Source organism: Lemur catta, chromosome 7 (assembly GCF_020740605.2).
Source record: "Lemur catta isolate mLemCat1 chromosome 7, mLemCat1.pri, whole genome shotgun sequence".
In the NCBI taxonomy this organism is placed as follows: Eukaryota; Metazoa; Chordata; class Mammalia; order Primates; family Lemuridae; genus Lemur; species Lemur catta.
In genome coordinates this window covers 104,175,293-104,201,585 of record NC_059134.1, presented here as the reverse complement: position 1 = coordinate 104,201,585, position 26,293 = coordinate 104,175,293, and the positions used below count along the sequence as shown (strand labels likewise).

The 26,293-nt window shown below is 39.8% G+C and overlaps 1 protein-coding gene across 8 annotated transcripts in view; it reads left to right on the top strand.

The window, feature by feature from the left end:
- The window catches only part of PPP6R3 (protein phosphatase 6 regulatory subunit 3), a 143,612-nt gene that overhangs the window by 58,688 nt on the left and 58,631 nt on the right, over window positions 1–26,293 (top strand). For 7 of the 8 annotated variants that reach the window (XM_045558265.1, XM_045558263.1, XM_045558262.1 and 4 more), the window contains 6 exons: window positions 5,379–5,611; window positions 11,131–11,317; window positions 14,442–14,579; window positions 16,736–16,801; window positions 19,568–19,680; window positions 24,185–24,298. In XM_045558265.1, the coding sequence (XP_045414221.1) occupies window positions 5,385–5,611; window positions 11,131–11,317; window positions 14,442–14,579; window positions 16,736–16,801; window positions 19,568–19,680; window positions 24,185–24,298 (845 nt within the window). In that variant the 5' untranslated portion in view covers window positions 5,379–5,384. Of the gene's footprint in view, window positions 1–5,378; window positions 5,612–11,130; window positions 11,318–14,441; window positions 14,580–16,735; window positions 16,802–19,567; window positions 19,681–24,184; window positions 24,299–26,293 lie in introns of those variants that run through there. The other variant, XM_045558266.1, reaches the window with a different exon arrangement.

Below are 26,293 nucleotides of genomic sequence, written 5' to 3'. Positions count from 1 at the left end.
TGCCCTGCATGTGCCACCTGCTGCACTGGGTCTTTCTTACTGACTTCCCACAGCCAGTCTATTTGGCAAGGATACCGAGGCTGGCTTAGAGAGATGAAGTAGTTTTCCCGAGGCCTCAGAGCTAGACAGTAGTGGAGCTGGCATTGGAATCAATGTCTGTTAAGATGCTTAATATCCCTTAATAGTTTTCGGGGGGCATTGTTTATTTGATGAGAACAAGTGGTTGTAGGTGGTTTACATAAATCATAATTGGCCCCCTATTAAATATATATTAAGATTCTACTAGCAGTTCCTTGGTAAATTCTATGGATGGAGTAGTGTTCTTGGCATACCTCTTACAAACGATGTAACTATCATACCAGTTTCTGTTTCAGAGACAGGATAGTACCTTTTCTTTCAGAGACTATCACTGCTTGACTGCTTTGAAATGTTACCATGCCCCACATTTCACTCCAGGGAGGCTTTGGTACTGTGAAGGTATTTTAATAATTTCCGAGGGTGTTTAATTAAAGTGGTTGTTCTTTGATGAATAGACTTAAATGGGTCCTTTGGTCCTATTTTGTATGTATAAAATGGCAGTTTCACTTGTCTTCAGTTACAGGGAAAATAGAGAACAGAGGTTGTCCTTTGGCATCAAGTAACAGGTGACGCTGCAGTGACCTCCCTTAATCTTTAGCCCTTTTCGAGAAAGCACCGTTTTGAAACTACTTAATCATTTAACATATAAAACAACTCTAGGATTTTGAAGAAAGATGGAAGGTAGTTTGATTTTACCAAGTTCTTTGTCTCATTGATTGGTTTACTGGAAGAAATTGTATTTCCTCCTACCCTAAATCCTATTTAAGTATTTACACGCCACATATATGACAGTGGTCCCATAAGACCATGGAGCTATGGACCATGGAGTTATGACTGACATGCATGATTAGTTTTTGGAGGGTTTTTAAAGGTGATTTTGCTACTTTAGCTAAACTACATCTTGATGGTAGCACAGTGCATTATCTTTTCTATATTTAGATACACAAATGCTTGCCATTGTGTTATAGTTGCCTACAGTGTTCAGTACAGTAACATGCTGTACAGCTCTGTAGCCCAGGAGCAATAGGCCATACCCTATATCCCAGGTATGTATGTAGTAGGCTATACCTTCTAGGTTTGTGTAAGTACACTCTGATGTTTGCACAGTGATGAAATCGCTTAATGACTCGTTTCTCAGAATGTATTCCCCCTATTAAGTGATGCCTGACTGTGTAGTTGAGGTTGTGAATTTTAAAGTATATTTATGTTCACTAAAAACAAGTTGTTGAAGTTCTCACTCTTCAGGTTTTCTGAGTATTAATTGTTTTTCCTAATAGTTAATATTTTTTAAAGGCCTCCCTTTTACCTCAGGGTCCTGGGCAGTTGAACTTTGTAACTGTTATTTCATACCTAGCTTCTTTCTACTTCAGAGAGCACAAATAGAAGGGAGGGCCAAGCCAGGGGTGACTGTGCCCTCCCTTTTACCAGTGCCATTTGTTTGCAGTCAGCTTGCTGTTTGGCTAAAAGATAAAGTACGTAATTTTTGCCTAAGGAGTGTAATGTGCTTGTATTTCGGTTTGGGGTTTGTAGTATACCTAATACAAGGAAAATTCACCGTGGAAATGTATATTTCAGAGTGTTCTTATTTGAAAAATGCTATTCTAACTCAGAATAGTGGAGAGCAAATGGAATTAGTCATTTTACAACAGTTAGTTACCAAAGACTTCCTTTTCTCATGTTTCAAATAAGTATAGGAAAATACAAAATCATGGCCTGGGGGATTAGAGGACCTGGTTCATCAGGTAGGCCACACTGCCTGAAGGCACAGGCCATGTGTACAGTGGCCCTCTGCCCTCGTTGTGACAGCTTGGGCAGGCACGCAGAACAGCAGGCAGCTTTCTTCTTTGTGGTGATCTGGGGATCAACGTACCTTCCATTTTTTGGTCCTACCATCCCTTAGTGCCTTTTGATCATCAGCGTCCAGCCAGATGTAGGGGACAGAGCATGGAGGTTTTATGGTTCATGGCACATTGGAGAAAACTGTCATGTGGCTATACCTACCTGGTGAGTGCCCCAGGAAGGGGGGAATGGGAATAGCCAGCTGTCTGCACTGCGCCAGGGCAGGGTGCAAGGGTTGAGACAGCAGAAAGCAAAGTGAGTGTTAGTGGAACCTTTATTTCCTCTGAAGCAAGGGACACCACACTTTTCTATAAAGGACCAGATAGTAAATATTTTAGCCCTTGTGGGAACACAGATGGTCTCTGTTGCATCTCCCCCTCGCCCCCAAAAACAACCCTTTAAAAATGTCAAAACCATGCTCAGCTGGTAAGCTGTGGGCTGAATTGGGTCTGTTTGCTCCTGTTCTTACTTTATCATGACTAATTATCAGTCTTTTTAATAAATCCAGTATTTAATGAGCTTCCTTTGTAAGGTTAAGATTTTGGAAGTTGGTTTTCACTTGAAGTGGAAAAATTATATCTTGATTCATAATTCAGAAGTTTGACTTTATCTAGTTTGTAGGCATTTATGGTTTCTCGATTGATGAATGTATATCCTGTTTATAATAAGCTAAGGATAAAGTGCTTGATATCAGGTTTGCTTTTTTGTGATTTGTTTCGTAGTATTTTTCATTATACTTTGCCTTTATATATGGAATTGCAAAAAAATAGAGACTTGCTACTTTAAATGAAATTTGATTTTTAAAAAAGGCTTCAGACTAAATTTTTAACTATGTCCAGTTTTCTGACCATAAGTGGAGAAAATATTAGATTATCAGAAATTTGACTTATATGCTAAGTATGTACTTACAGATATCTGGTAGTGTTGGAGGGGCATCATGGGAAGGTGTTTGAATATTCATGGTGGCTTTTCCAGTCCATTACTTTGCTGAAGTATTTAAAATAGGTAAATGAACTATTTTGTTGATCTATAGATATAGAAAGGTCAAAATTTCTGTGATTGACTTTAAAGACAAGGTGGACTGATGTGAATGGTTAGTTTTTGGGTGGTTCTTTAAGGTGATTTTGCTGCTTCAGCTAAACTAGAGCCTTCAAGCTTTTTTATATCCTTAAAGGAACAGTGCAAGTTAATATGTGCTTGGAGACTAAACAGGCCGGTGACTTGTGTGCTCCTGTTACAGGGGAACTATGCTGAATGTTGCTATTTTAGTCATCATAAGCTTCAATACTAAGTTTGGGGAAGAGTGGTTCAAATACACTTCTTAAAAAAGAATTAGTGATTTAAAAAAAAACTTGCAGATAAATGATCCATGTTCCTCCAAGGTAAGCATTGTATGTGGCACTGACATTGTTACTTTGTGCCCTGTGCCCTCCAACAAGGGACAACTTCTCTCCTTTGTAGGAATGGAGAGCAGCTTTTTTCCCTTTCCTTTATTGGAGTTATCTTTTGATATCCTTTTATCTTTTTCTCTGCTTGTCAATTTTATTAGTATAAAGTGGCATAATATAGTTATTTTGTTTGACATTAACCACAAATCTGTAAACAAAACAAAACAAAAAAAACCAAAAAACTTTTATGTCTAAGGTTTATCTCCCCTGACATTTTCCTGAAAGTTCTTTCCCTGTCACTTGAATGTCACCTTTGCCCTTACTTCCTTAATCATTGTATTAATATTAGAAGTTGGTTTCTCTTATTTCCTTCACTAGCAAATGCATTTTGCCCCCCAGGTAGCCTCTATAGGATGCCCCTCCCCACTTCTCATCTTGAGCAGAGGTCACATGCTCCCTAAGGGGGTGGTGGTTGCTGTCAGTGCTGGGAGTTGTGCTTCTTTAGCATAGTCTGCATAATTATCAGTCTAATCATTAAGAGGAAAGTGACAGCTGTGCCTCATACTGGGGCCATTGCTTTGTGACTTTATGTCATCCCACGGAGGCAGTCCTCCCCATCACTTCTCCTGTAAGGTGCGAGTCTTCGCAAGGTGAATCATCATTGTGGCTGTTCATTCCTAGGTCCTGCTGTTACTAATTGATGTGAAAGTATTGCCATGTTTCCCTTAAATTATTTAGAGATTTTTAAAAACAGATACAATTTTTATAATACCCTTATTTCTTAATTTTGTTATCTAAAATGTATTCCCTAAGGGGCTTTTCAAAGCTCCTTAAAACTCTGCCTATACTTTAGATACTATGTTCATATACTTAATAACCAAGTTCAGTGGTCACAACCTATCATATGAAGTGAATTTGCCTTTAGAGATCCTTGAGTAACTTGCCATGGTGCACAATTTGTTTTTCTTCTTTTATTCCTGCAATGATCAGTGAGACTAGCAGTGTTAAATAAACTTTGCCCTCTGTGATCTCATTTTTTAAAAATTACATTGAGGCACATGTTCATGAGGGCATCAAATCAGGATGTTTTCTTGCCTGATCTAATACGGGTGAGTTTAACAAAATACATGCTTCTAAAAATGTACACTATTCATAAGTTACAACTGTTTGCAGCCGTCTTCCTTTTACCTAGGCTCTTTTAAATAACATGTATGTTAATGTGCTTTTTTGATGATGATAATAATAACAGGACATTTTACTAGGCGGGGAGTGAAGCCTTTAGATTATATAGTGAACCCTCTGTTTTGTGTTTCCATTTGTAACAGATAAGTACCTCGTTAACTCTAACTGGAGGAAACAAACTTTGTGTTTGAATTATTGAGGAAGGATGGCCATGAAGTTGAGGACAAAATAAATAAATAAATATATATATGGCATTGTGGAGTGATTGTTTTAAGTTAGATTGTCCAGTTTTTCCTAGTAAACTGAGGAGAATTGGTTTCTAATTCCTCAAGAATTCCAATTTCTTAGTTTTTTTATTAAGAATGGCACAGATTTTACCAATTTATTACTTCAAACTTTTGACTATGAAAGTGCTGTCAGTGGCTAAAAGTGCTGCTTAGTAGTTATTGATTATTTAATTCTTTAGTATTCTGAAGAGTTCTAGATACTTAAGCCTTATTACTTGTCATTTGTTGCTGAAGATATTTGTTCTATGTAAGAATGTATTCTTCATCCTTAAGAAAAGGGTAACTTTCCCCTCTGCCAGCATTAAATTTTTAACTCAATATAGATGAATTACTTTTGCGGTTAAAATCATCCCGAGTTTTAGCTTTGAGCATTTTCAAGTCAGAAAATTTTTTTTTTATCAATACAAATATTTTCTTTTCTGAGAAGGAAAAAATCTTGCCAATGTTACTCATTAAAAAGTATTTTATAGGTTCAATATGAAACTTATTTAACTTGTGAAAGCCAGCTTGGCAATTTATACTGTAAAACTGAACTGAAATTTGAATTATGAAAATTAATATGTGAAGTTGAAATTTTATGAAATACTCTCTGCATTTTGTTTAGACCAGCATGTTTTGGAAATTTGATCTTCACTCATCATCCCACATAGACACACTTCTAGAAAGAGAAGATGTAACACTGAAGGAGTTAATGGATGAGGAAGATGTTTTACAGGAATGCAAAGCTCAGAACCGAAAACTCATAGAATTTCTGTTAAAAGCAGAATGTCTCGAAGATTTAGTCTCATTCATTATAGAAGAACCACCTCAAGACATGGATGAAAAGATCAGATACAAGTAAGAAAATTCAATCTTCTCTTTAGGGTGGGACTAAAGTGAAGTGGGGGTAGAATGTTACAGTTCTGATTGTCCAAGAATTCTCTAGTGCTGCTGTCCCCATTTACAGAAGGTTGAGATAGTCAGCGGAGCACATAATCCATTCTAGAACTAAGTCCGGTGAACCATGGGTATTTTAAAGTGAGTGTTCTGAATTCCATTCAGAAGGTTTTGTGGAAGGGCAATGTGCTTTATAAACAGGGATGACAAGTTTCTTAAAGTAATAAGATGATTCAAGTAAGTATTTTCTCTACTTCACAAATAGGACGATAGAGATTATATGTACACCGAAGATCCCATAGCTGACGTAAGTCAGAGTTTGGGTTATGAAGAGCATTGGTAATACAGTAAAGTCTGACATTTTGTTAACTGAGCATGAGGGTATTAGTGAATGTTAGCATAGCTAAATGTAGGCAGGTAACACCATAGGTAACTACCGTGGATTTATCTACCCATCACCAGTTTAATCTTTGCACAAACAGAATGACAACATAGAAAGGACCCTTTATTACCATCACTGTAACACTTTTTATACTCTTTGTGAATACTCCATAGGTGTGTAAAGCATTGGGGTTTCAGTTAATTGTTATTCATATCCAAATCTATTGAAATATTCCCCCCTCCCCAATAGAGCAACTTTAGGAACGAAAATTAATTGATGATACAATTAAACAACTTAATGGAAGAATTATGGCTTTTAGTATCATTTCCTTTGCCCTCTCTCTGCCAGTCTGACCCTCTTCTCAAACATCTCATTTCTTCTTGGGGAGAAACATGCTATCAGGGAAATAATACTTGTTAATGCTTTCAAGCTGCTGGTAGCTTGGATCTTTAAGAATGCCGTATTCTCTGCCAGACATTAAGATTGACACTTAGCATTCAGTGAAAGCCTTCACTCAGAGATCAGTGCCTTTAAAAAGGAGAAGGAAAGAAATCTGGTAGCAGAAATACTAGTGTGCTCCCAACCCCCAAAGATAGACATTTTGCTACTTTGGAATTCCCTCCACGGTGAACTAGCACTGTGAACTGGGTGGGTGCTGCTTAACTTGGGGTTGATCCTTGTTGGAGGGGGTGTGATGTGGGTCAGAGAGCTCAGACATAGCCCTCCCATCCTTCCAACCTCTGAGAACTTGGGCAGGTGGTTTACCCTTCTTGGGTCTATTTCTTTTTATACTGAATGCAGCTGGGATACACACATATATATATATACACACATATATACATATATATGTGTATATATGTATATATATATCTCTTTATTTTTATATAAAAATATATAAAATATAAAAAACATATTTTTTAAAGAAACGAGGTCTTACTCTGTTACCCAGGATGGAGTACAATGGCATAAACATAGCTCTCTGCAGCCTTGAACTTACGGCCTTAAGCAGTCTTCCTGCCTTGGCCTCCCAAGTAGCTGGGGGACTATAGGTGCAAGCCAAAGCTAATAATTTTTTAACTGAGGGAGGGTAAACATGCCTTATATGAAGTGTGTACTTTACCAGAAAGAAGTGGTGGTTCCTCTTCCCCTTTATAACACAGCTTGGCAGTTGTATCATATTGCTTTGCCAGCATTTTGCCTTGAAGGTTGCAAGAGCAGATCTGCCTCCCCTGGGCACATAGCCTTCTGCATCCACCATTCTGAAGGAGCACAGCTTGAGTTGGATGGAACAATACTGTGCCGTGCATCCAACCTAAGGAGACCCACTAGCTGTATATAATGTACCTTCGATAACATAAACATCTAGATTAGCACAGAGGGGTTTCAGGTGGGATCTGAAAGTATTTCAGGATTATGGTTGACTATAGTCATTTAAGGAAGTTTAGGATTCCATGGTTTGGGAATGATGGAATGATTGCTGTATTGGGATAAACCAGACTAAAAAGCACACTCACAGTTTGTCACATAAGTCCTCTGGAGAAAAACAAAACAAGGTAAGATAGGACTGCTGAAAGTGGTAGAGTGGGAGGAGGAAGCTCAGGGAAGGCTCCATTAGGAAGGTGTCGTTTTGTCAGAGCCATTCAGGAGATGAGCGTGATTGCCATGTGGGCACGTGGCAAGGAACGTCCAGGCTGAGGGAACGGCAAGTACATAAGCCCTAGAAGTGCACGTGTGCTTGGTGTACCCCCAGAACAGCTAGGCAGCCAGGGAAGGGGCAGCATTGTGAATGGGGGAGAACTGGAGCAGGAAGGGTGTCAGGAGCTCTGGAAGCAGACCACACAAAGGCTGGTAGGCTCAGTAGGGACGTTGGCTTTACTTAAGATGGGAAGCCATCGAAGGGTTTTGGGCTGTGTGGTGGCCTGACTTTCTTCTCCAGTATTGCTCTGCCTGCTCTGTGGGTGTGGACTGTAGGAGGATAGGAGCGGAAGTGGGGAGGTCAGTTAGGAGGCTGCAATGCTCAGCAGAGAAAGACAAGATCTTAGTGGACCTGACTAGTGAGAAGTGGTCAGATTCTGGAGGTACTAGATGAAGTTAGACCTGAAGGGGTTTTCTCACAGGTGTGGAGTGGGAGAGAAAAAGTCAAGATGACAATAAGGGTTTTGGTTTGAGCAGTTGAGAGGTTGGGCTGGCTTTATGGCACTGATGATAGATTTCAGAGGCAAAGGTTAGGATTTGGTTTTGGGCTTACCATGTTTGAGATGCCTGTTAGGCATCAAGTGGTGATGAGGAGTAGCAGCAGGTGGATAGAGGACATAAAAAGCTACGAGGCTGAGCTCTGATGTAGGTGGAAGAAAGCTTCAGAGATCGGAAATGGAGAGCATTGGCTGGCCCACGGTTCCACAGAGAGACTGAGGAGCATCTAGACACAAGAGGAGAACCTGGAGGGACTGCTGCCCTGAAAGCCAAGGGAAGACAGGCTTCTGGAACGAGAGGGGGACAGTGGGTTAAGGTCTGCTGCTCACAAGAAACCACTGAATTTGCAGTGTGGAGACCCTGGGCCTCATCAGTGCAGGTTCTTTGGAGTGACTGAGGTGAAAGCCTGCTGGGAATACCTTTGAAGAGGGGGTTGGAGACAAGCAGAGACAATTCTTTCATGTAATTCCCTGTAACAGGAGCAGAGGGAAGAAGTGGTAGCTACAGGCAGATGTGGAGTCAGGAGAGGTGTGAGGTTTTGTTTTTGTCCTCAGTGGAAGAAATGATGGTTTGTTGATACGCTGGTGAGAATGATGTGGTCCAGGGGAGGTGATGCCAGTGTGAGGGAGCAGGCCATCTAGGGGTGTGCCATGCAGCAGTGGGCAGGAGGGAATGCTTTCAAGAGGACACGCGGAGGGTGGTCTCAGGAGCAAGGACGACTCCCATGGGATTGGGGAGGAAGGGCCCAGTGGCTGGTGGTGCAGAAGGGCTGAGTTCTCTTCTGTTTGCCTCTGTGTTCTCAGTACAAAGGAAGGGAAGTCGGAATACAGGATGGGGGAGGAGGGGTCTTGGCGGGGGTTGGAATGAAGGAGATCTTTGGATGCTTCAGAAATTTGTTGAATATTAAGGAGGGAAGGAAAGAGAATAGCCCCAGACTGTCTAGAACCAGAACTCTGAGCTTTTTGTATAATGCCTAGGCCTCATTCATGCTTCTTGAGTTCAATCATACCTCCAAGTCACTTACAGAAAGTGAAAAATTTAAAAGTTGCCTGTGCCCTGGTCTGGACTGTCTGCGTCAGAATTTGGAGAATACACTCACACATTTGATTCACAGCCACAGTTGAGTTTGCTGCCTTTAACTAATTCATTATTTGTCAGCAGTTTTCAAATTGGGACAGTTGAAGGATTGTGTCCTCCCAACCCCCCCACAGCAGCAATGGAAATAAAATACAGCTATCATTTATTAAACACTTACCTACTTTATGCTAGGGCCTCTTCCCAGCCTTTTGTATTATCCACCTCCACAAGCTAAGGACTCTTGTCTTGATATTACCAACTTGGAAACTGAGGCCCAGAGAGGTTAAGTAATTTGCCCAAGGTTATATAGCTTGTAAGTGGTGGAGGCAGGATTTGAACCTAGGTAGTGTAACTCCAGTAGCTGCGCCTGTAACCACTGCATCATCCTGCCGCTGGGATAATGGTTACTGTATAGGGGTTTATATTATGGCATCTTTGAGCTTGTGCGTGACATAAAGTGAGGGAGACTTTGAGCTGTACACCTAAGACTGCTATTTGACCCACTTGCCCACATACCTGCCAGGTCTATTTTCTTTCTTTTCCATCATCTTCCTATAAAGGTTCATTTTGGGACATTCTCGTACTGTTCGGTCTTCTGACCTCACACTAGACCGTCTCAAGGGCTAAGGCTTTCTGGTATGTTGCCATGTCTCTTTGAGCCAGGGATATTGAAACAGCCAGTTTGCTTGCCTTGGATGCTTCCAGGTGTGTCTTACACGTTCTAGCCCACAGTCTTCACCTTTTGCCATGCAGCTGCTTTTGGCTGTTTTGTCACCTCCCTGTCCTGGTCAGCATTTGAACCTGCCACTCCTCATGACTAGTTGGAGCTCTGGGTCCTGGCTGCCCACCAGGGAGGAATATAAGAGCAGAGAAGTGAACTGTGGGCCATATAAGAGTGTCATCTGGGTGGGTTTGGTGTCTCCATTGTTACTATTGAAAACAGACAAGAGCGGTAAAGGGAAGTGAGTGGAGAAGATGGATCTAATACCTGTTTTTCAGAGAGTGAGTAGTCTGGTGGTCAGAGACAAGCATGCTTTAGGGAGTGCAGGTATTTCTAAAGCTGTGGATACATCCAGAGCAGATGTCATGTTGCTTTCTGTGGGCCTGTATCCTACAGGAGGGAGAGACCATGGTGCAGACTGACCATGACTTCGTGTCTCTACTGATCTCTAGAAGACACTGGACAGCTGATGTGGAAAGCACATTTTTTTGAATATAGCTTCCCACCTGGGTAACCCAGGCTGATGTCCTGTTCTCCCCTTCAATATATTAGAATTTTATGCTTAAGATGTAATATAGACTGAACGCTTGATAAACCCCACAAACAACTTTATAGTACCATTTACAACCCATCTAAAAATAAAGCCCAGTTCAGGAACCTACAGTGTGCCTTAAGTAATTACAGGTTGCTGTGTGCATTTCCTGGAAACCAGTGTCCCCTACAGTTGTCTTGCAAGCTGTGCTGCTTTCCATGTCAGAGTAGACTGCTGATGGCTGTGGCCTGATGGCTTGTTCCTCCAGCGGCTTCCCTCACTGAGGTGGCCACACCCACAACATGGCCTCATTTGGCTCCCGACACATAGGTATGCTGTAGTTTCTTTGGGGAAAATATATTCTTAAAGCTTGGTTTAAAAACAATTGTTTAGACGAAGTAGAAAATTCATTTTAATCTACAGGTTGGATAGAATGGATTGAAATGATTTTCTAGTTCCCAGTAGATGGTTTTTGTTGTTTTCACAAAATTTTAGGAAGCCTTTCTGATTTGTGTTTCACTTTATTTAACTAAACTGTTAATATAGATGATGATGTAAGTATCCTGTTCTTCTAGGTATCCAAATATATCTTGTGAGTTGCTCACTTCTGATGTCTCCCAGATGAATGATAGACTGGGAGAAGATGAATCCTTGCTAATGAAATTATATAGCTTCCTCCTAAACGATTCCCCTTTGAACCCACTACTTGCCAGTTTCTTCAGCAAGGTGCTAAGTATTCTTATCAGCAGAAAACCAGAACAGGTAAATATTGTTTTCCTAAAGGTAAGTATTAGGGCTGATCATCCCCTTGAGATGGTCCCCCAGTAACGTTGTTGCTTTAGTGTTTGCCTTAAGTTCAGGTTCTGCAAGAGACTATATTTTACACCATGAACATCTAAGTGCTGACTGACTTACACTGATACAGTAATTAATATTTCTAACATGGCATATTCTTTTCTAAGTTCCTCAAATCTCATGTAATTTGTTGGCATACTTTTTTGTTGGTATATTTATTGATTTCCTCTTTTGACAAGTAGTTAGAAGCATGAGAATATTGGGTATTCATTTGTGCAGATAGGACTGTGGCATGTAACTAAGCAGTTGAATGTGACAGAGCCTTAGTTACTCTTTGGCTACCAAACAATTGCTTTGTTCCCCCCCCTCCCCCAGTGATAATTACAAATGAAGCTTAAACCAAAAGCCTTTCCCACAAATGTAATTGATGATTGGTTTGTACAAATGGTGATTCTATTTAAAACTTAAATGTCTAACTTGAGACATCTGGGTGCATAGACTGTTGTGTACATTCATAGCTTTGCTGTTCCTATCTAGTAGTGCTTGACAAAAATTCATACCTTACTGTTACAGCATCCTCCTCCTTTTTTTTCCTTCCTTTTATTCTTAATACAGATGTACTTGGGAAATTAGTTCTCTACTGGACCAGTATCACCTGAGAATTTGTTAGAAATGCAAGTTCTTGAGTCCCACCCCAGACCTACTGAATCAGAATCTCTGAGGGTGGGGCCCAGTAACCTGTGTTTTTAGCAAGCTTTCCAACTGATGCATGCTAAAATTTGAGAACCATTGCTCTATGGGATATTGATGTGAAAAAGGATCTACTTATAAGAAGATTATAGTCCTTATATGAATTGGGCACCCAAGGAACAACTAGAGCTTCAGATGCTCAAATACAAGCTTATAACAGACTTGGGAGAATTGCAGCAAGCAAGGGTGTGATGATGTGAGGTGAAAGTGGTCAAACCAGTCAGGCCTTGGCATCCTTCCTGGTGGAAAACAGGCTCTGGGTGACCCATTCTTGCTATCAGCACTCATGAAAGGACTGGAGCTATTTTGGGCCCAGTGTGTTCTGTTCTGTGCCAGAGCAAAGTGGATACATGTTTTATTTTAGAAATGTCGTTCTTTCATGCTCTTAATTGAGTAGGATAACTTTCCTAAGTGTATTGGAAATAAGATTCTTTTCTCTTAGGTAATATTCCCAAAATCATGATTATTCTAATGCAGATTGTCTCTTTTTGTCTCTTTTTTCTGCTTTCTGCTTAGAAATAAAAGTGCTGCTAGCTATTTTAGGAGAGTGCAAGCCATGGCATCACCCTAATGTACCAGTCAGTTCTCAGGGATGGTTGTAGTCATTATCTAGATATTACGCTTCATTGCGCCTTTTCTCCTCACTTCTGTGCTGTTGGAACCCAAATTTGTGAGCTGTGATTTTCTGTGTACATATGGTAGAGTGAGAATATGCTTAAAACTTTCTGGGGCTCTGAGTACTTGTATTGGACCTCAAAGTCAGACGTATTATCTGTGTAGAGATGATGGCACGTGCCAGTTAAACACTGAGACAAGAGCCTCATTTGCCTGGTGCTTGTTATTTTAATATTTCTCCATTCAGGACTGAGTGACAGCGAGAGGATTCAACAGCCCTTGCTCTTTTAGCTACAGGTAAAGGTCGAACTCGCCTCTCTCTGCTTTGAGAATTGTGCATGTAAATAAAGTTTTTTTGTTACATGATACTATTAGGATATGTGCAACCACAGGTGATAACAAAAATTCAGACAAGTCCAGCTGTAGGGCATCTTCTGTGTTTAGCACCTCAGCGACGTCATCCATGGACTAGGTCCTTGCTGTCCTTGCTGCACTGTGCACAGCACGAGCTGGGGTTTGTGCCTTTGGGCTGCAGGTCCAGTGTTTCTGCCACTGAATTGTGGAATGTTTTGGTCACAAGTGACTTCCTCCTCTCTCCTTTACTATCCTTTAAAAATCCATTATGGAGACTCAATTGTGATTGGATTATGTGTCATTTCTTGAGGGCTTATATTGTAATGTTTAACCTCATTGTCTAGAGAAGTGATGTGTGATGGTTAATCTTGTATTTATACCTAATTGTAAGAAGCATATTTGAGTTGTTATCTCTGGCTGTCGGACTTAATTCATGTAGAATGGTTGAAGTATTGTGACTTTTGTGCCATACAAATCCACATTTAAACTCTAGGGCAGCCACTTTTTAGCTCTGGAAGATACTTAGCCTATCTGAGCCTTGGTTTTCCTCATCTATAACCTTGAGTTATTCAATCCCCACCTCCTGGGGTTTTGGAGAAACTTCAGTGAGATCCTCCTACAGCAACTGCCACACTGGCCACTCCTGGGACTCATGGAGGGTCTTGGACTAGATAACACATGAACACAGAAAGTGGAAGGTACACAAGGACAGAGTAGTCCCCCTCTTCTTCCAGTATAGAAGAGACCCAGTGACAGTCCTGATTTCTGTTACTATTTTCATATTCCCTCAGAGTAGCTATCAGCCTCCTCTTCTACCAGCCATCCTTCTGGTGTTAATCTAATCAGGTGAATTGCTGAAATCGAATTCAAAGGTGGTGTTTGTATAGCCAGGTGAGTTAGTTACTTTGACTGAAGTAGAATTCTTTGTTTTGAATGTTATTTTCACCCTTACTTGCTAGTAATTAGGATTTTTGAATATTGTGCATTTTAGTGCAAAATCTAATGGACTTTATGTCCATAAACTGTAAAATGATATATTCTCTTGCTCTTTATAGGCGTTTTAAAATTTGATCCCCATTCTTAGAGAATTAATAATAAGAGTAAATAGAAATAAAAGATTCTATTATGGTGTATTTGTATTAGGGTACAGGTGCTAATTTGGGAGTTTTTTTTCCTAAGGGGATTTTGAATATTGTAACTGTGAGCCAGGCTCTCCAGTTTGACATCTCATTGCTAATTCCGCCTTTGCCATTCTTCACCCTAAAGTAGTGGTGGGATTTTGGAGAGGAGGGGTGGGTCAGGATTTAAAACATTATAAAGTTTATAATTCCCAAGTTACATGTCTCTCAGTTTTTGATTTGTTCTCCTCTAGATTGTGGATTTCTTAAAGAAGAAACGTGATTTTGTAGACCTTATTATAAAGCATATAGGAACTTCAGCTATCATGGATTTGTTGCTCAGGCTCCTGACATGTATTGAGCCTCCACAGCCCAGGCAAGATGTGCTGAATGTGAGTAGAATTCTGACCTGTTGCTGACTGGGGTTGGGGTGCTGGCCTGCGAGCCCGCCAGGCTTCTCTGTGCTGGGAAGGGTTCCACAGGGTTAGGGCTGGTAGCAGAGGGTTGTCTGGGCGGCAGGGAGGCGGGTGGAGAAGAAAGATTGTTTCAAGATAGGAAGAGATTCAGATTTTACAGGAGTAGGATTTCAGTTAGGCACATCCCTAGGTGTGTGGGATGTTTCATTGTGAGAGGTTTTTCCCTCTTTGCTGATTTGTTTTTTGTGGGTATGGTGAGGCAGAATGTATTGAGGATTTGTCTTAAAACTGGGTCTGGTAATAAGAGCGGAAACGAGAGGGCTAGGGGCTCTAAATCTCACCTGAGTATGCTGTGATACTTCTTTTCTGAGAGGATGGCCACACTCTGCAGGGCTATCTTTGAAAGTCAGGATGGAGATGTATCTGTATTTCCAGGGATTCAGGCTTCAGAAGTAAATCTCTTATGTGGGCATCTGGGACCATGGGATAAGGAGGAGAATGGAGTTTACTTTGAAAAGGAAATATTTTAAAATTTAGGTAAATGGTGATTTTTAGGATATGTCTCTCTTGAATAGATAGCTATCTCAGATGGAATTTGGGTGGGAAGAGAGGAGGGTGTAAGTATACTGAAAATAAGGTTTCTCCTGGACTCTTGTCTGTGCTTTGTCTTCTTGTCTTCTGTCCCTTCTTCTCTCCCTTTCTTTCCCTTCTCTGCCGTCCAGAACCATTCCTCAATCCATTCCATCTTTAATACTCACTTCTGGAACCTTAGAACTGACTCATTTCTTTGGAAATGAGTTTTGTTGAAAATGCTAATTTTAATTAAAGACTTAAAGGACCATAAGAAGAAACAGGAGAGCCTGTGAGGAGGAAGGTCTGTCAGGTGGTGCCAAGGGCAGGGCATGTTCCACTGAGGTGGGCAGGTGTGCTGGGAGTGCATTTGTGTGATGGGGTCAGGGCTAGTGGATTTGTCAGGATGACCCAGGCACCAGAGGCATTGTGACTAAATGAGCTGTGAGTGCACCTGGAAGCTGTACTGGAACTTGCCTGTGGTTAGGGGCCTTAAAGTGGGATGCCCAGTTCCTTCTAGGTGTGCCTTGGTGGATGTGAGTCTTCTCAAAAGAGATTGAGGATTCTGAGTAAGACTGTTGAGGACCAGCGGGAGGAGGGTCACCTTTATATTTAGATTATGATGAGGGAATATTTATTCAGGATGGTTTGCTGGAATGAGTTTATTCATTTGGTCACTTCTGGGTTGACTTTTAGGGCATGCATGTTTCCAAATGAATAGATGTGTTTCTGGAGAGATAGTGATAAGTGGATAATAAAGGCATAGGTTGAGGGAAGGTTAGTTAGATATTCCAATATGTCTTACTTTTGAGGGGCCACAATGGAGGAATTAGTCTAGGAATGAGCTTGGAATGCAGGCGCGTGTAAATAGACAGTAGGGGTCAAGGACAGATTAGTTCATCATTGCCCAGGAACTAATAAGCCAGCTGATTTTTTGTTCTCATTTTAATCCCCTTTATATTTTCATTTACTGCAGCGTTTCATACATAGGTTAAAAAGAGATTGCCATAGTCGTGATAATAGCTCTTTGCCAACATATGACAGGGCAGATAAACACCCACCCCCATGTTTCCTGCAGTGAGTTTGGTTTTGTAATCTAAAAGTCCCTTTTTGTTCATCCTGTGTTTTTTAACCCAGAGGCTTGCTACTAAATACTGCTCTTCTCAGTCTTTCTGAAGCTCAGAACAAACATGCTTTTATAGAAATGATATAAATTCCATCCTTCTTAATCCCTACATTCCCCTTCTTACTAACCAGAGTACAAACCCTTTTAGTGCTGAGTGTCTGGGAGTGTTACCCCATAGCAGAGGAGCTATGTATAGAATTTTAGTTTATGGGTATTGTAATTTGGGGAGATTTTGGTACTGACGGCCACTGTTAAAATAATATATTCACTGGCATTTTCCTTGGGGGACTTTTAATTTTCTGTAGTGTTCAAAGTCCAGAGAAACCTGTAACATTCTACTTAAAATGTGATGGATATTTCCAAGTATGTTAATCTTCATTGGGGCTTGAACAAGAGCCACTCATTGCTATGATTACTTCTACAATGTGTTTTACAGTGGTTAAATGAGGAGAAAATTATCCAGAGGCTTGTGGAAATAGTTCATCCATCGCAAGAAGAAGATGTAAGTTCTCTTGTGTGATTGTGAACTTGATTGAAAAAAACTTTATTTGGGCACAGAGCATACTTGTATTAGATGTGAAGATGATCAGAGAAGACAGAACAGCAATAATTTGTTATTCTTGAAGTTGTCAGTTTTCTAAACAATATTGCATTCTGCTGATACCCAGAAAATTTCCATAAATGTGCAGAAACAGGCCCTGTTCTAGCACCACCTCCTTTCCAGAGCTGGGATTTTATGCTGAATCTGCCTGCCTTTGTTACAAACCTTCATCCATGCTTCTTTTTTCTTTTATACCCATCTTTAGCCCCATTGGTGTGGCCACATCTGCACTCACATTATCTTGTCTGGCTAAAGCTTTGCAGGCAACAGGTCGGGATATTGTTCACCAGTGAACCCCTCGAACTCCTGACCTCGAGCGATCCTCCCGTCTCGGCCTCCTAGAGTGCTAGGATTACAGGCGTGAGCCACCGAGCCCGGCCTTTAGTGAACCCCTCTGTAACTTGGTTATTGTAATTCCTGGCCCTGGCTTTTAAGCTCTGACAGGCTTGGCCTTTATCCTGTGTGCTAAAAATTGACTTGGCAATAGGATTGAAGTTTGATTTGGAGTTTGCAGATTGAGCTGTGTGCTGAGAGGACGCCTGCTGGAACCAGTGGGTGTGTCTCTCTAAAGAGATCTAAAAGGTCACCACCTTAAGTATAGGCCAAGGCATGTGAAATTGCCAGTAGTCAATCATTTTTACCTACAGATATGACAGTTCCATATGGTTCAACCTAACATCTACAAAGGAGTTGATTTAAGGGCAGTTCAGAGTGTGCTGAGAGGCCTGGGGGATGACCTTGTATTCCTCCAGGTTGCAGGTTAGATTGGGGAGTGAGTACCGTAGGTGAGCAGCACAAAGGAAGAGGCGTGGAGCCAGAAGGGAAATTTTCTGTGGTGGTGGATCTAACCCCTTCTACTCTGGTCCCTTAAAGAACTTTTGGTACCTGAACTTTATTAAAGGGGCTGTCACTTCTACCTCATCCCTCCTTGGAACAGCACACTGTGTACTCTTCTTGCAATATTTGTTACTGTTGCCAGAGTTGACATGTCTGGTGTATACATGGATTAGGTGCTAGGGAGTACTGGAATGTGAAAACCCCTGCTTAGAAGGAGTTCTCAGTCTAGTTGGTAAGTCCTCCTGTGGGTATGGAAGCACATTTCCCACCTGGTAAATGTGTGGCTAGTGCAGGCTGTGGAGCCATGACAGGAGCATGGCTGGCCCCCTTTACAGGGAGTAATTTCTGTGAATGAAGCTTACTCCTCACTGTGTTCATATTCTTAAGCAAAAGAATTTGATTGTTCAGTAGGATAGGAATAAGATTTCTCGAAAGGACCTGTCCAAAGGGGCCAGGAGACATTGATAAAGGAGAAGTCCAATTCTGCAGCAAGTTTTTTGAGAAGCAGAAAGCATTGTGGACATCAGCACCATCTCTACTTGAGTTAGAGGAAAGTTAATTTTGCCTTTTGGACAGTCCTGTTGATACTTCTGTTTTGTATTAAGTGATAGATTACATGTTAAAATTATACTGACCAGTTTATATTCATTAGGAAATTATTAGGCTCCTGACTAATCAGTGGGCTTGGATATCCTAGTGTATGTTGCCATCTCAGCTGGAATATGGTGGTTCTACCTGTATTGGGAGAACAGTGTTCAGTCTTTGAATCATGCTTAGTTTTTGTTTTTTTTTTTTTTTTTTTTTTTTGAAACAGAGTCTCACTCTGTTGCCCAGGCTAGAGTGCCGTGGTGTCAGCTCACAGCAACCACAAACTCCTGGGCTCGAGTAATCCTCCTGCCTCAGCCTCCCGAGTAGCTGGGACTACAGGCATGTACCACCATGCCCGGCTAATTTTTTTCTATATATATGTTTTTAGCTGTCCGTATAATTTCTTTCTATTTTTAGTAGAGATGGGATCTCGCTCTTGGTCAGGCTGGTCTCGAACTCCTGAGCTCAAACAATCTGCCCACCTCGGCCTCCCAGAGTGCTAGGATTACAGGCGTGAGCCACCGTGCCCTGCCTGAATCATGCTTAGTTTTACATGCCACAGAATATAATGTATTTGGGTTCTGAGATCTTAGAGCTTTCCTGTAAAGTAAATACAGTGTGTACTGAGAGAAGGTTTAATATTTCTTACCCACTGGTATCTTCCAGAAAGCTATATTTGCTTTTTATTTTATTTTTTTAAGCCACAGAAGTATGTGCATCTTTGTATGCTGATGAAAGTATATTTTGGGGATATTGGTTGAGTATCCCTTATCCGAAATTCTTGGAACCAAAAATATTTTGAATTTCACCTTTTTTTGAATTTTGGAGTACCTCTATGTTTGCATTATACTATTGAGAATCTGAATTGAAAAGTCCAAAATGCCCTAACGAGCATTTCCTTTTAGTGTCATGTTTTAGATTTTGGTGCATTTTGGATTTCAGAATTTTGCATTTGGGGCACTCAACCTGTATATTTTTTTCCAAATATTCAATGGCAGAAATTTTTCCTTGTCAGAATTTTGATCATGTCCCCCTACACATAGTAATCTGTACTGTGTAATATTGTAAAGCTCATAAGCCTGACAGAATAAAATACAATGTTATTTCTCTTAGACTTGACTTTTTGCTCACTGAAGCTTGTGGCCAGTATGAATTTATTTCTTAAGCAATTTTTCCTTCATTTTTATTATAAATTTACCTTCTAATGTATTTTATAGTTAAAATTGTACTTTTTCCCTTTAGCGACATTCAAACGCATCACAGTCACTTTGTGAGATTGTTCGCCTGAGCAGAGACCAGATGTTACAAATTCAGAACAGTGCAGAACCAGATCCCCTGCTTGCCACTCTAGAAAAGTATGTTTCAAACTCTGTTCTTGTTCCTTTTTCATTTTGATGCTGTTTGGTGTGTTACCATCGTGAGTGATTGGTAAGTGCTCTTTATGTGGGATTCATATCCCTGGAAAATAACTTTGGGTGTGTGAGGAGATTGGCAGGGTGAGAAGGTAAATGAATGGCATTTATAACTAGAATTCTGTAGAGCCATCATAAGATGTGATAGTCACATCATAACTGTAGTCACTGCTTCCAAGGGTCTTTCGATGAGCAGTAGTCTTGTGTACATACTAATTTGACCCATTTTAGTAGCCAGTTTTTATCAGAAGGTCTTCTTAGGGTTTACTGTATCTTTGCGGTTGATTGGGGGCAACCTGAGCAATCATTTCATGCTTAGGTAGAAGACAGCTTGGGGATAGGGTACTGTTTTTTCTAGATTCACACATTTTCAGAAAGAGTGTCTACTGTCAACATGGGCATGCATTTGATCTGCATTCAAACAGCTAAAAGTTATTTTAATAGAGAAAAATCAGGTATTTCCCTATTTGGAGTAAATAATTGGAAAGAGTACATTCAGCTAGCATTGTTAAGTACTAATGGTAATCTTGCTTCAATTTACTGTTATTGTTTTTGTTTTTTGTTTTAATGATTTTGTCAGTTCTTTTTTAGTCCTTATATATTTTGAGGCTCTATTGCATTTTTTGACTTAACTACCTGTAAGGCCCTTTTATTAAAATAAAACACTATGTGTATTATTTCCTTGGCAAGTGTGAGACAGGCAAGGAATAATTTAGAGACAAGTTAGCTTGTTTTAAACTTTGTCTTCTGAGAAGTAAAGTTGTGTTTTCCCAGTATGTATGGTAGAATAGGAAGGAGTTGATGAGTTTTCTAAAGTAGCAAAACTACAAGAGATCAGTGGCTTTTGAGTAAAATGGCATTTTACCTGCCCCATTTTAGTAATTCTTGGCATCATGTCACATGTACTCCTTTAAAACATATGACATACCTGACAATCAGATACTAATCCTAGTATTAATTAGGTTGAACCTTGTTAAAATTGCCATTTGGGTAGGTTAAAAATGTTGAATATCAGTGGTTTCCTATAGCTCCCTATAGTGCTTTCCACTAGAAACATAATAAAAGCCAGTGTAATTTTAAATGTTTTTATACAAAGTCTTAGAAATCCAGCATGTATTTACACTAGTACATGTCAAATCAGATGAGTTAAATTTTGAGTGCTTAGTAGCCCCATGTAGTGAATGGCTCCCCATGTTAGACTGTGCAGGATCAGCCTGAATGTCAGACTGCCCAGTAGTGACCTCAGAGCCCTTTAGTGCCATTACAGCCCTCCACGCAACTTTATTTAGACCAAATGTGTGACATCATCAAAGCCTGTGTGTGCACCAGCTTCCCCACCCCCACAAAAAGAGGGTCTCACTGTCACCCAGGCTGGAGTACAGTGGCATGGTCATAGCTCACTGCAGCTTAGAACTCCTGGGCCCATGGGATCTTCCTGCCTTAGCCTCTTGAGTAGCTAGGACTACAGGCATGTGCTGCTACATCTGGTTAATTTTTTAAAAATTTTTTTGTATATGTGGGATCTTGAATTCCTGGCTTAAAACAATCCTCCTGCCTTGGCCTCCCAAAATGGTGGTATTACAGGCTTGAGCCACCACACCTAGCCTGTATTTTTTTTTTTTTTTTGAGATAGGGTCTCATTTGTTGCCTGGGCTAGAGTGCAGTGGCATCACCATAGCTCACTGCAACCTCATACTCATAGGCTCAAGTGATCCTCCTGCCTCAGTGTCCCGAGTAGCTGGAACTATAGGCATGTGCCACCACACCTGGCTAATTTTTCAAATTTTTTGTAGAGATGGGGTCTCATTATGTTGCTCAGGCTGGTCTTGAACTCCTGGCTTCAAGCAATCCTCTCGCCTTGGCTTCCCAAAGTGCTGGGATTACCGGCATGAGCCATCACACCCAGCCCAACTGTGTCTTTAGTTCTGAATTAGGCAACTAATTTCTGGAATGAAGATAGGTGTATGCTCAAAATTTACATCATTAAATACTAGTTGGCGTAAACTTCTTCAAATCCGTGGTTCTGATGAGTCAGTGGCCGTGTGATGTCACTGAGTAAAATCTTTACTGCACTTAGCAGCAGGGAAGCTTAATCTGTAATGGTGCTTCCCACAGTCTTTTTGAGAATGAGAACCAACTCCTACTGATATCTGATACGCTCCCACATTGTGACAGTTCTTTCAGTATCTGTTGATTGAGAAAATACACAATGACAAAAGATTTCTATGAGTTTAGTAAACTTGTGTTAATCGTAATAGCATCTGTATATATTTGAGAAATATATCATGTGCTAATATATAATATCTATACATTTGATAAATAAGTTATAGTTATGTAATAATATCAAGCTGATATACTGGCAATACATAATATGTAAATAACTTACCTAATTATAATACCAAACAGCCCATAGATTGGATATTACTGTATATGTAAACAACAAATATATAAATATAAGTGTAGGTTAGTACTTAAGGAAAACTTTGAAATAAGCTAAGGTTAAAGAAGATGGTAAAGAGTGGTAGTGATACCAAGAAATTGCTAAGAAAGTGGACTAAATTGTTAGATAATATTTATCTTGGGAAGCAATCTTGGCCTAGATTGAATGCATTTCATTTAGTGACTCTTGAAAATTTTTAAGTACAAAGACCTTAGAAACAAGTTGGATTTGATCCTCTCTGAGCCAATTAGTTTTATAGAAGTGAGTCTTTCCTGTGGCTGCCCATATTTTTAAAAAATAAAGGTGAGTCATTGTCTCAAAGGCGTGGCTAAAGAACGTGGCTGGCTTCATGCATAAAACAACTCATATCTTGAGTTTTACTGGTGCTTATCCAAAAACTCCTGGTTTTTTAAATGTGAAGGTGAATATATTTTCTCTCACATGTAAATAAATACCCTTTTATTTTAAAAATGTGAAGGCATTCTTTTTATCCTGTTTCATTAAGCTCCAGTCCTTTGGTTTATTATTTCGTTCTGTGTTTGGTGACATTTGTATGTGTAAATAAGAATCAGAATATGGCACAGCTACTGTGGTGTTGTTGCATCTTGACCATCAAGTTTTTGCTGGTTATCATGTTGTTCTTGTCCATTAGTAGAATTCTTTCATGGATGCAGTAGACTTCCAATTGGATGTAGCCATGAGGTAACTAGGGCCTCTGTTAGCCATTCCCTTAAGGGATCTGTGTTTATGAAAGTATGCTGTTACTCTCTGATGAGTAAGAGTACTACAAGTAAGCGAGGAGAATATGGACATTTACAGTTGGATGTTGTGTTGGTACCCCTCCAACTAGAGTGAAGATGCTATTTAAAGAATATACATATTTACTGTAAAAGACAGTCTGTTTTCCAGAACTCAGTTCCAAATGTTTAGTCTGTAGACTGCTGTATGTTGAGTGACTTTTACAGTACTCTTGGCTAGAGGTCTCACAAGCAATTTAGTGCTGGTCTGGGAGTACTTGAAAACTTCTTCCTGCAAGGGGACCCTCTGAAGTTGGGTAGATACCAGTTTTATTTGCTTTCCCCAAATAAAAGAGATTCTACCCTAGCTCTGCAGCAGGTGGCCAAGGAACTGGTGTTCACACTGAGCACAACTGTACTTTGGAGTGACTGGCATCTTTGCCAGGTGAGCAACCAGGGACAACCCAACTGCCTGTCATGTTGTAAGAGAGATTCCATTTCTTAACTCACATGGATATGGAAAGCTACTGAGATCCTAAGAAACTGAGATTTTCCTTGAGAATGTCCATATAAATTTAATTAACAGATTACCCTTGTGTTTTATATTAATTGTGATCTTGCATAGGTATGAGAGAAGTGTAATGGGAAGAGAATGCTTTTTGGGCAATAGTTCAGTCAAATCCATTTCACTGCTGTCATGTTATTTTGATTTATTGAATTTTAATTGTAGAGTAAAATGCAGCAGTTGATGTTCTCTTTTTCCTGTTTTAGATCTTTGTTAATTACACATTCATGCCTTTGTAGGAAAACATTTATAGGTTCTAATTAGCCTTTTTTGGAAGTTCTCCCTCCTTTTGTGAGGGGTGAAGAGTTCTAAGTCTTCTTACCACCCCCAGCCATTACCAGCACCACAGCCCTGGTCTGAGTGAGAGGTGACTCTCAGTCTTGAAATATTTGTTGGGTCGCAGCAAGATGAAGGCAAGCAGGGCCCAAACTATTTTGCTAAGGGAAAGAGATACCTCTGAGTGTGTGTTGTGTGTGTGTGTGCGCGTGCGCGTGTGTTTTTGGGACAGTTACATTTATAGTAAAGAAGATCAATTGCCTACCTTAATAAATATATAAAAATAAAATAGTAAGTAAAACGGATATGCCCAAGTGCAGTTGAACTCTTGTATGACATTCATCTTACTTGTGCTGTGATCTTTTTTCTGAAGTTGTTAGTGAAAAATGATGTTGCAATTAGCACTTGACTATTGATTTGTTTCCCTAGGCAAGAAATTATAGAGCAGCTTCTATCAAATATTTTCCACAAGGAGAAAAATGAATCAGCCATAGTCAGTGCAATCCAGATACTGCTGACTTTACTTGAGACACGGCGACCAACGTAAGCTTTTCTTTTGTCTTAAGAAATGAACCGTATTAAATTAAGAGTTAAGTTCTTGGTAGATAAGCTACAATAGCATGCCTTGAATTTCAAGTGCTGAATCTTTTTCTACTGTACAGACTATAGCTTAGTTTTATGTGAATAGCGTACATAGGGATGCAGTTGAAAAATGATTTGGTGAACACTATTTATTGGTAGTATTTAGACTCTAGTGATATTTGGAAAATGCTGCTATAATAAATGCTATAACAAATCAAAAACACATGTAATAGCTCAAACACAGAGAAGCTTATTTCTTGCTCATGTAAATTGAAACTAGATATTCTAGTCAGTGGACAGCTCTCCTGGTGATTCAGTAACTCATTCCATCTCTTGATTCTTTTTTATGGATACTAACTTAGACCTTCAGGTTGCTTTTTTTCTGGGTTTTACATTTGAGGGTCTTTCAAAATGGATAGCCAGGTGGTTTGAGCCCTTGATGAAGAATTTATGCTAAATGAAATGTTTCGTAATCAGGAATATAATCTATTTTTACCATTGTGGCCTTTTGCCCCCCAACCATCCATTTAATGTTTTACTGTTTAATATCTTGTTATTCTTTTTTTAAGAGATGGGGTCTCACTCTGTTACCTGGGCTGGAGTACAGTGGCACCATCATAGCTCACTGTAACTTAGAACTCCTGGGCTTAAGCAATTCTCCTACCTCAGCTTCCTGAGTAGCCAGTACTACTGGCGTGTGCCATCATGCCCAGCTGATACACCATGTTATTCTTTATAGTTTATGTCCAGTGCTAATTTACTTATTAACAGGATTTTCCAACTGCTCTGGGAGCATTAGAATTTGGAGAGGTATGTGTAAGTAAGTGTTCCAGAATTGTATGATTAAGAGATTAGAATTTTTATTTTCTCCCTCAATACTGCATCCATTCAGTAAGTAGGGGACATGAAAAGGAGGACAGATTGAGTCTGTTGTCACTACATGAAAACTTTAGCTATCCAAGGTTTTTGAATTTACTTTTAATACTATAATTTTGGCTTCTGGCAAAATGGTGAAGACAGCCTTACTGACCTGCTTCCCAAATTCCTGATCTCTGTTGCTGGTTTGTCCAGGCTTTGGTCAATACTAATGGAAGAGCAGTGTGGCAGCACTGATTCAAGTGTGTTGTAATTTGGGGATTGTTTGCCTACCTGTGTCTTCCCAGGCAAATCATATTTTAAATAATATAAACAATAACTTATTAATCAAGTGTTGCAGGACTTGCAACTCATGCTGCAGGGCCATTGCACCATCTCTTAAAGTGGCTTAAAAACACATTAGATGATGCTGTGAGTTTTATATGGACTACTCTGACTTGAGAAATAAATGAAAAAAAATAAAAAATTTTTGCATATGGAAGTGAAAAAACCACATAATTGTACAACTTAATAGAGCAAATAGAGAAGATAATAATAAAAGAAATAATGGAGAGAAATTTCTGACCACAAGGAACTTATCCTCAAACCAAAACAGTTAACTAAATACTAAGCAAGATTAAATTATTAAAATAAGACTCAGATCCTAACTTTATCCTAAGAAGACTTATGAATCCCAAGGATAAACAGTAAATCTTGGAAGTATCGGATAAGAAAAAATGGGCCACCTATGAAGCCAGTGAGATTGCCAGAGATCTCATTTGTGAAGTTTAATACTGAAAAACAGAAGGCAGGATTGTGAGCCTGTAACACTACCGTTGATGTGTGAGGGCAAAAGAGGCATTTTTGTATATGTGTTCCATCTGTGTGCTGTCCATGACATAAAATTACTTGAAGATGGCCTTTACCAAAGCCAAACGTAAAACATAAATAAGAATGAAGAACTTAAGGAAATATATTGGTAAGTTATGACCAAGAAATGGGTAAAGCTGTGAAAGTTAATATTATTGTGAAATTTAAATGTTAAGAATAAATAATTAAAATAAGTCAAATGTTGAAAAAATGAAATGAATCCAGGTTATT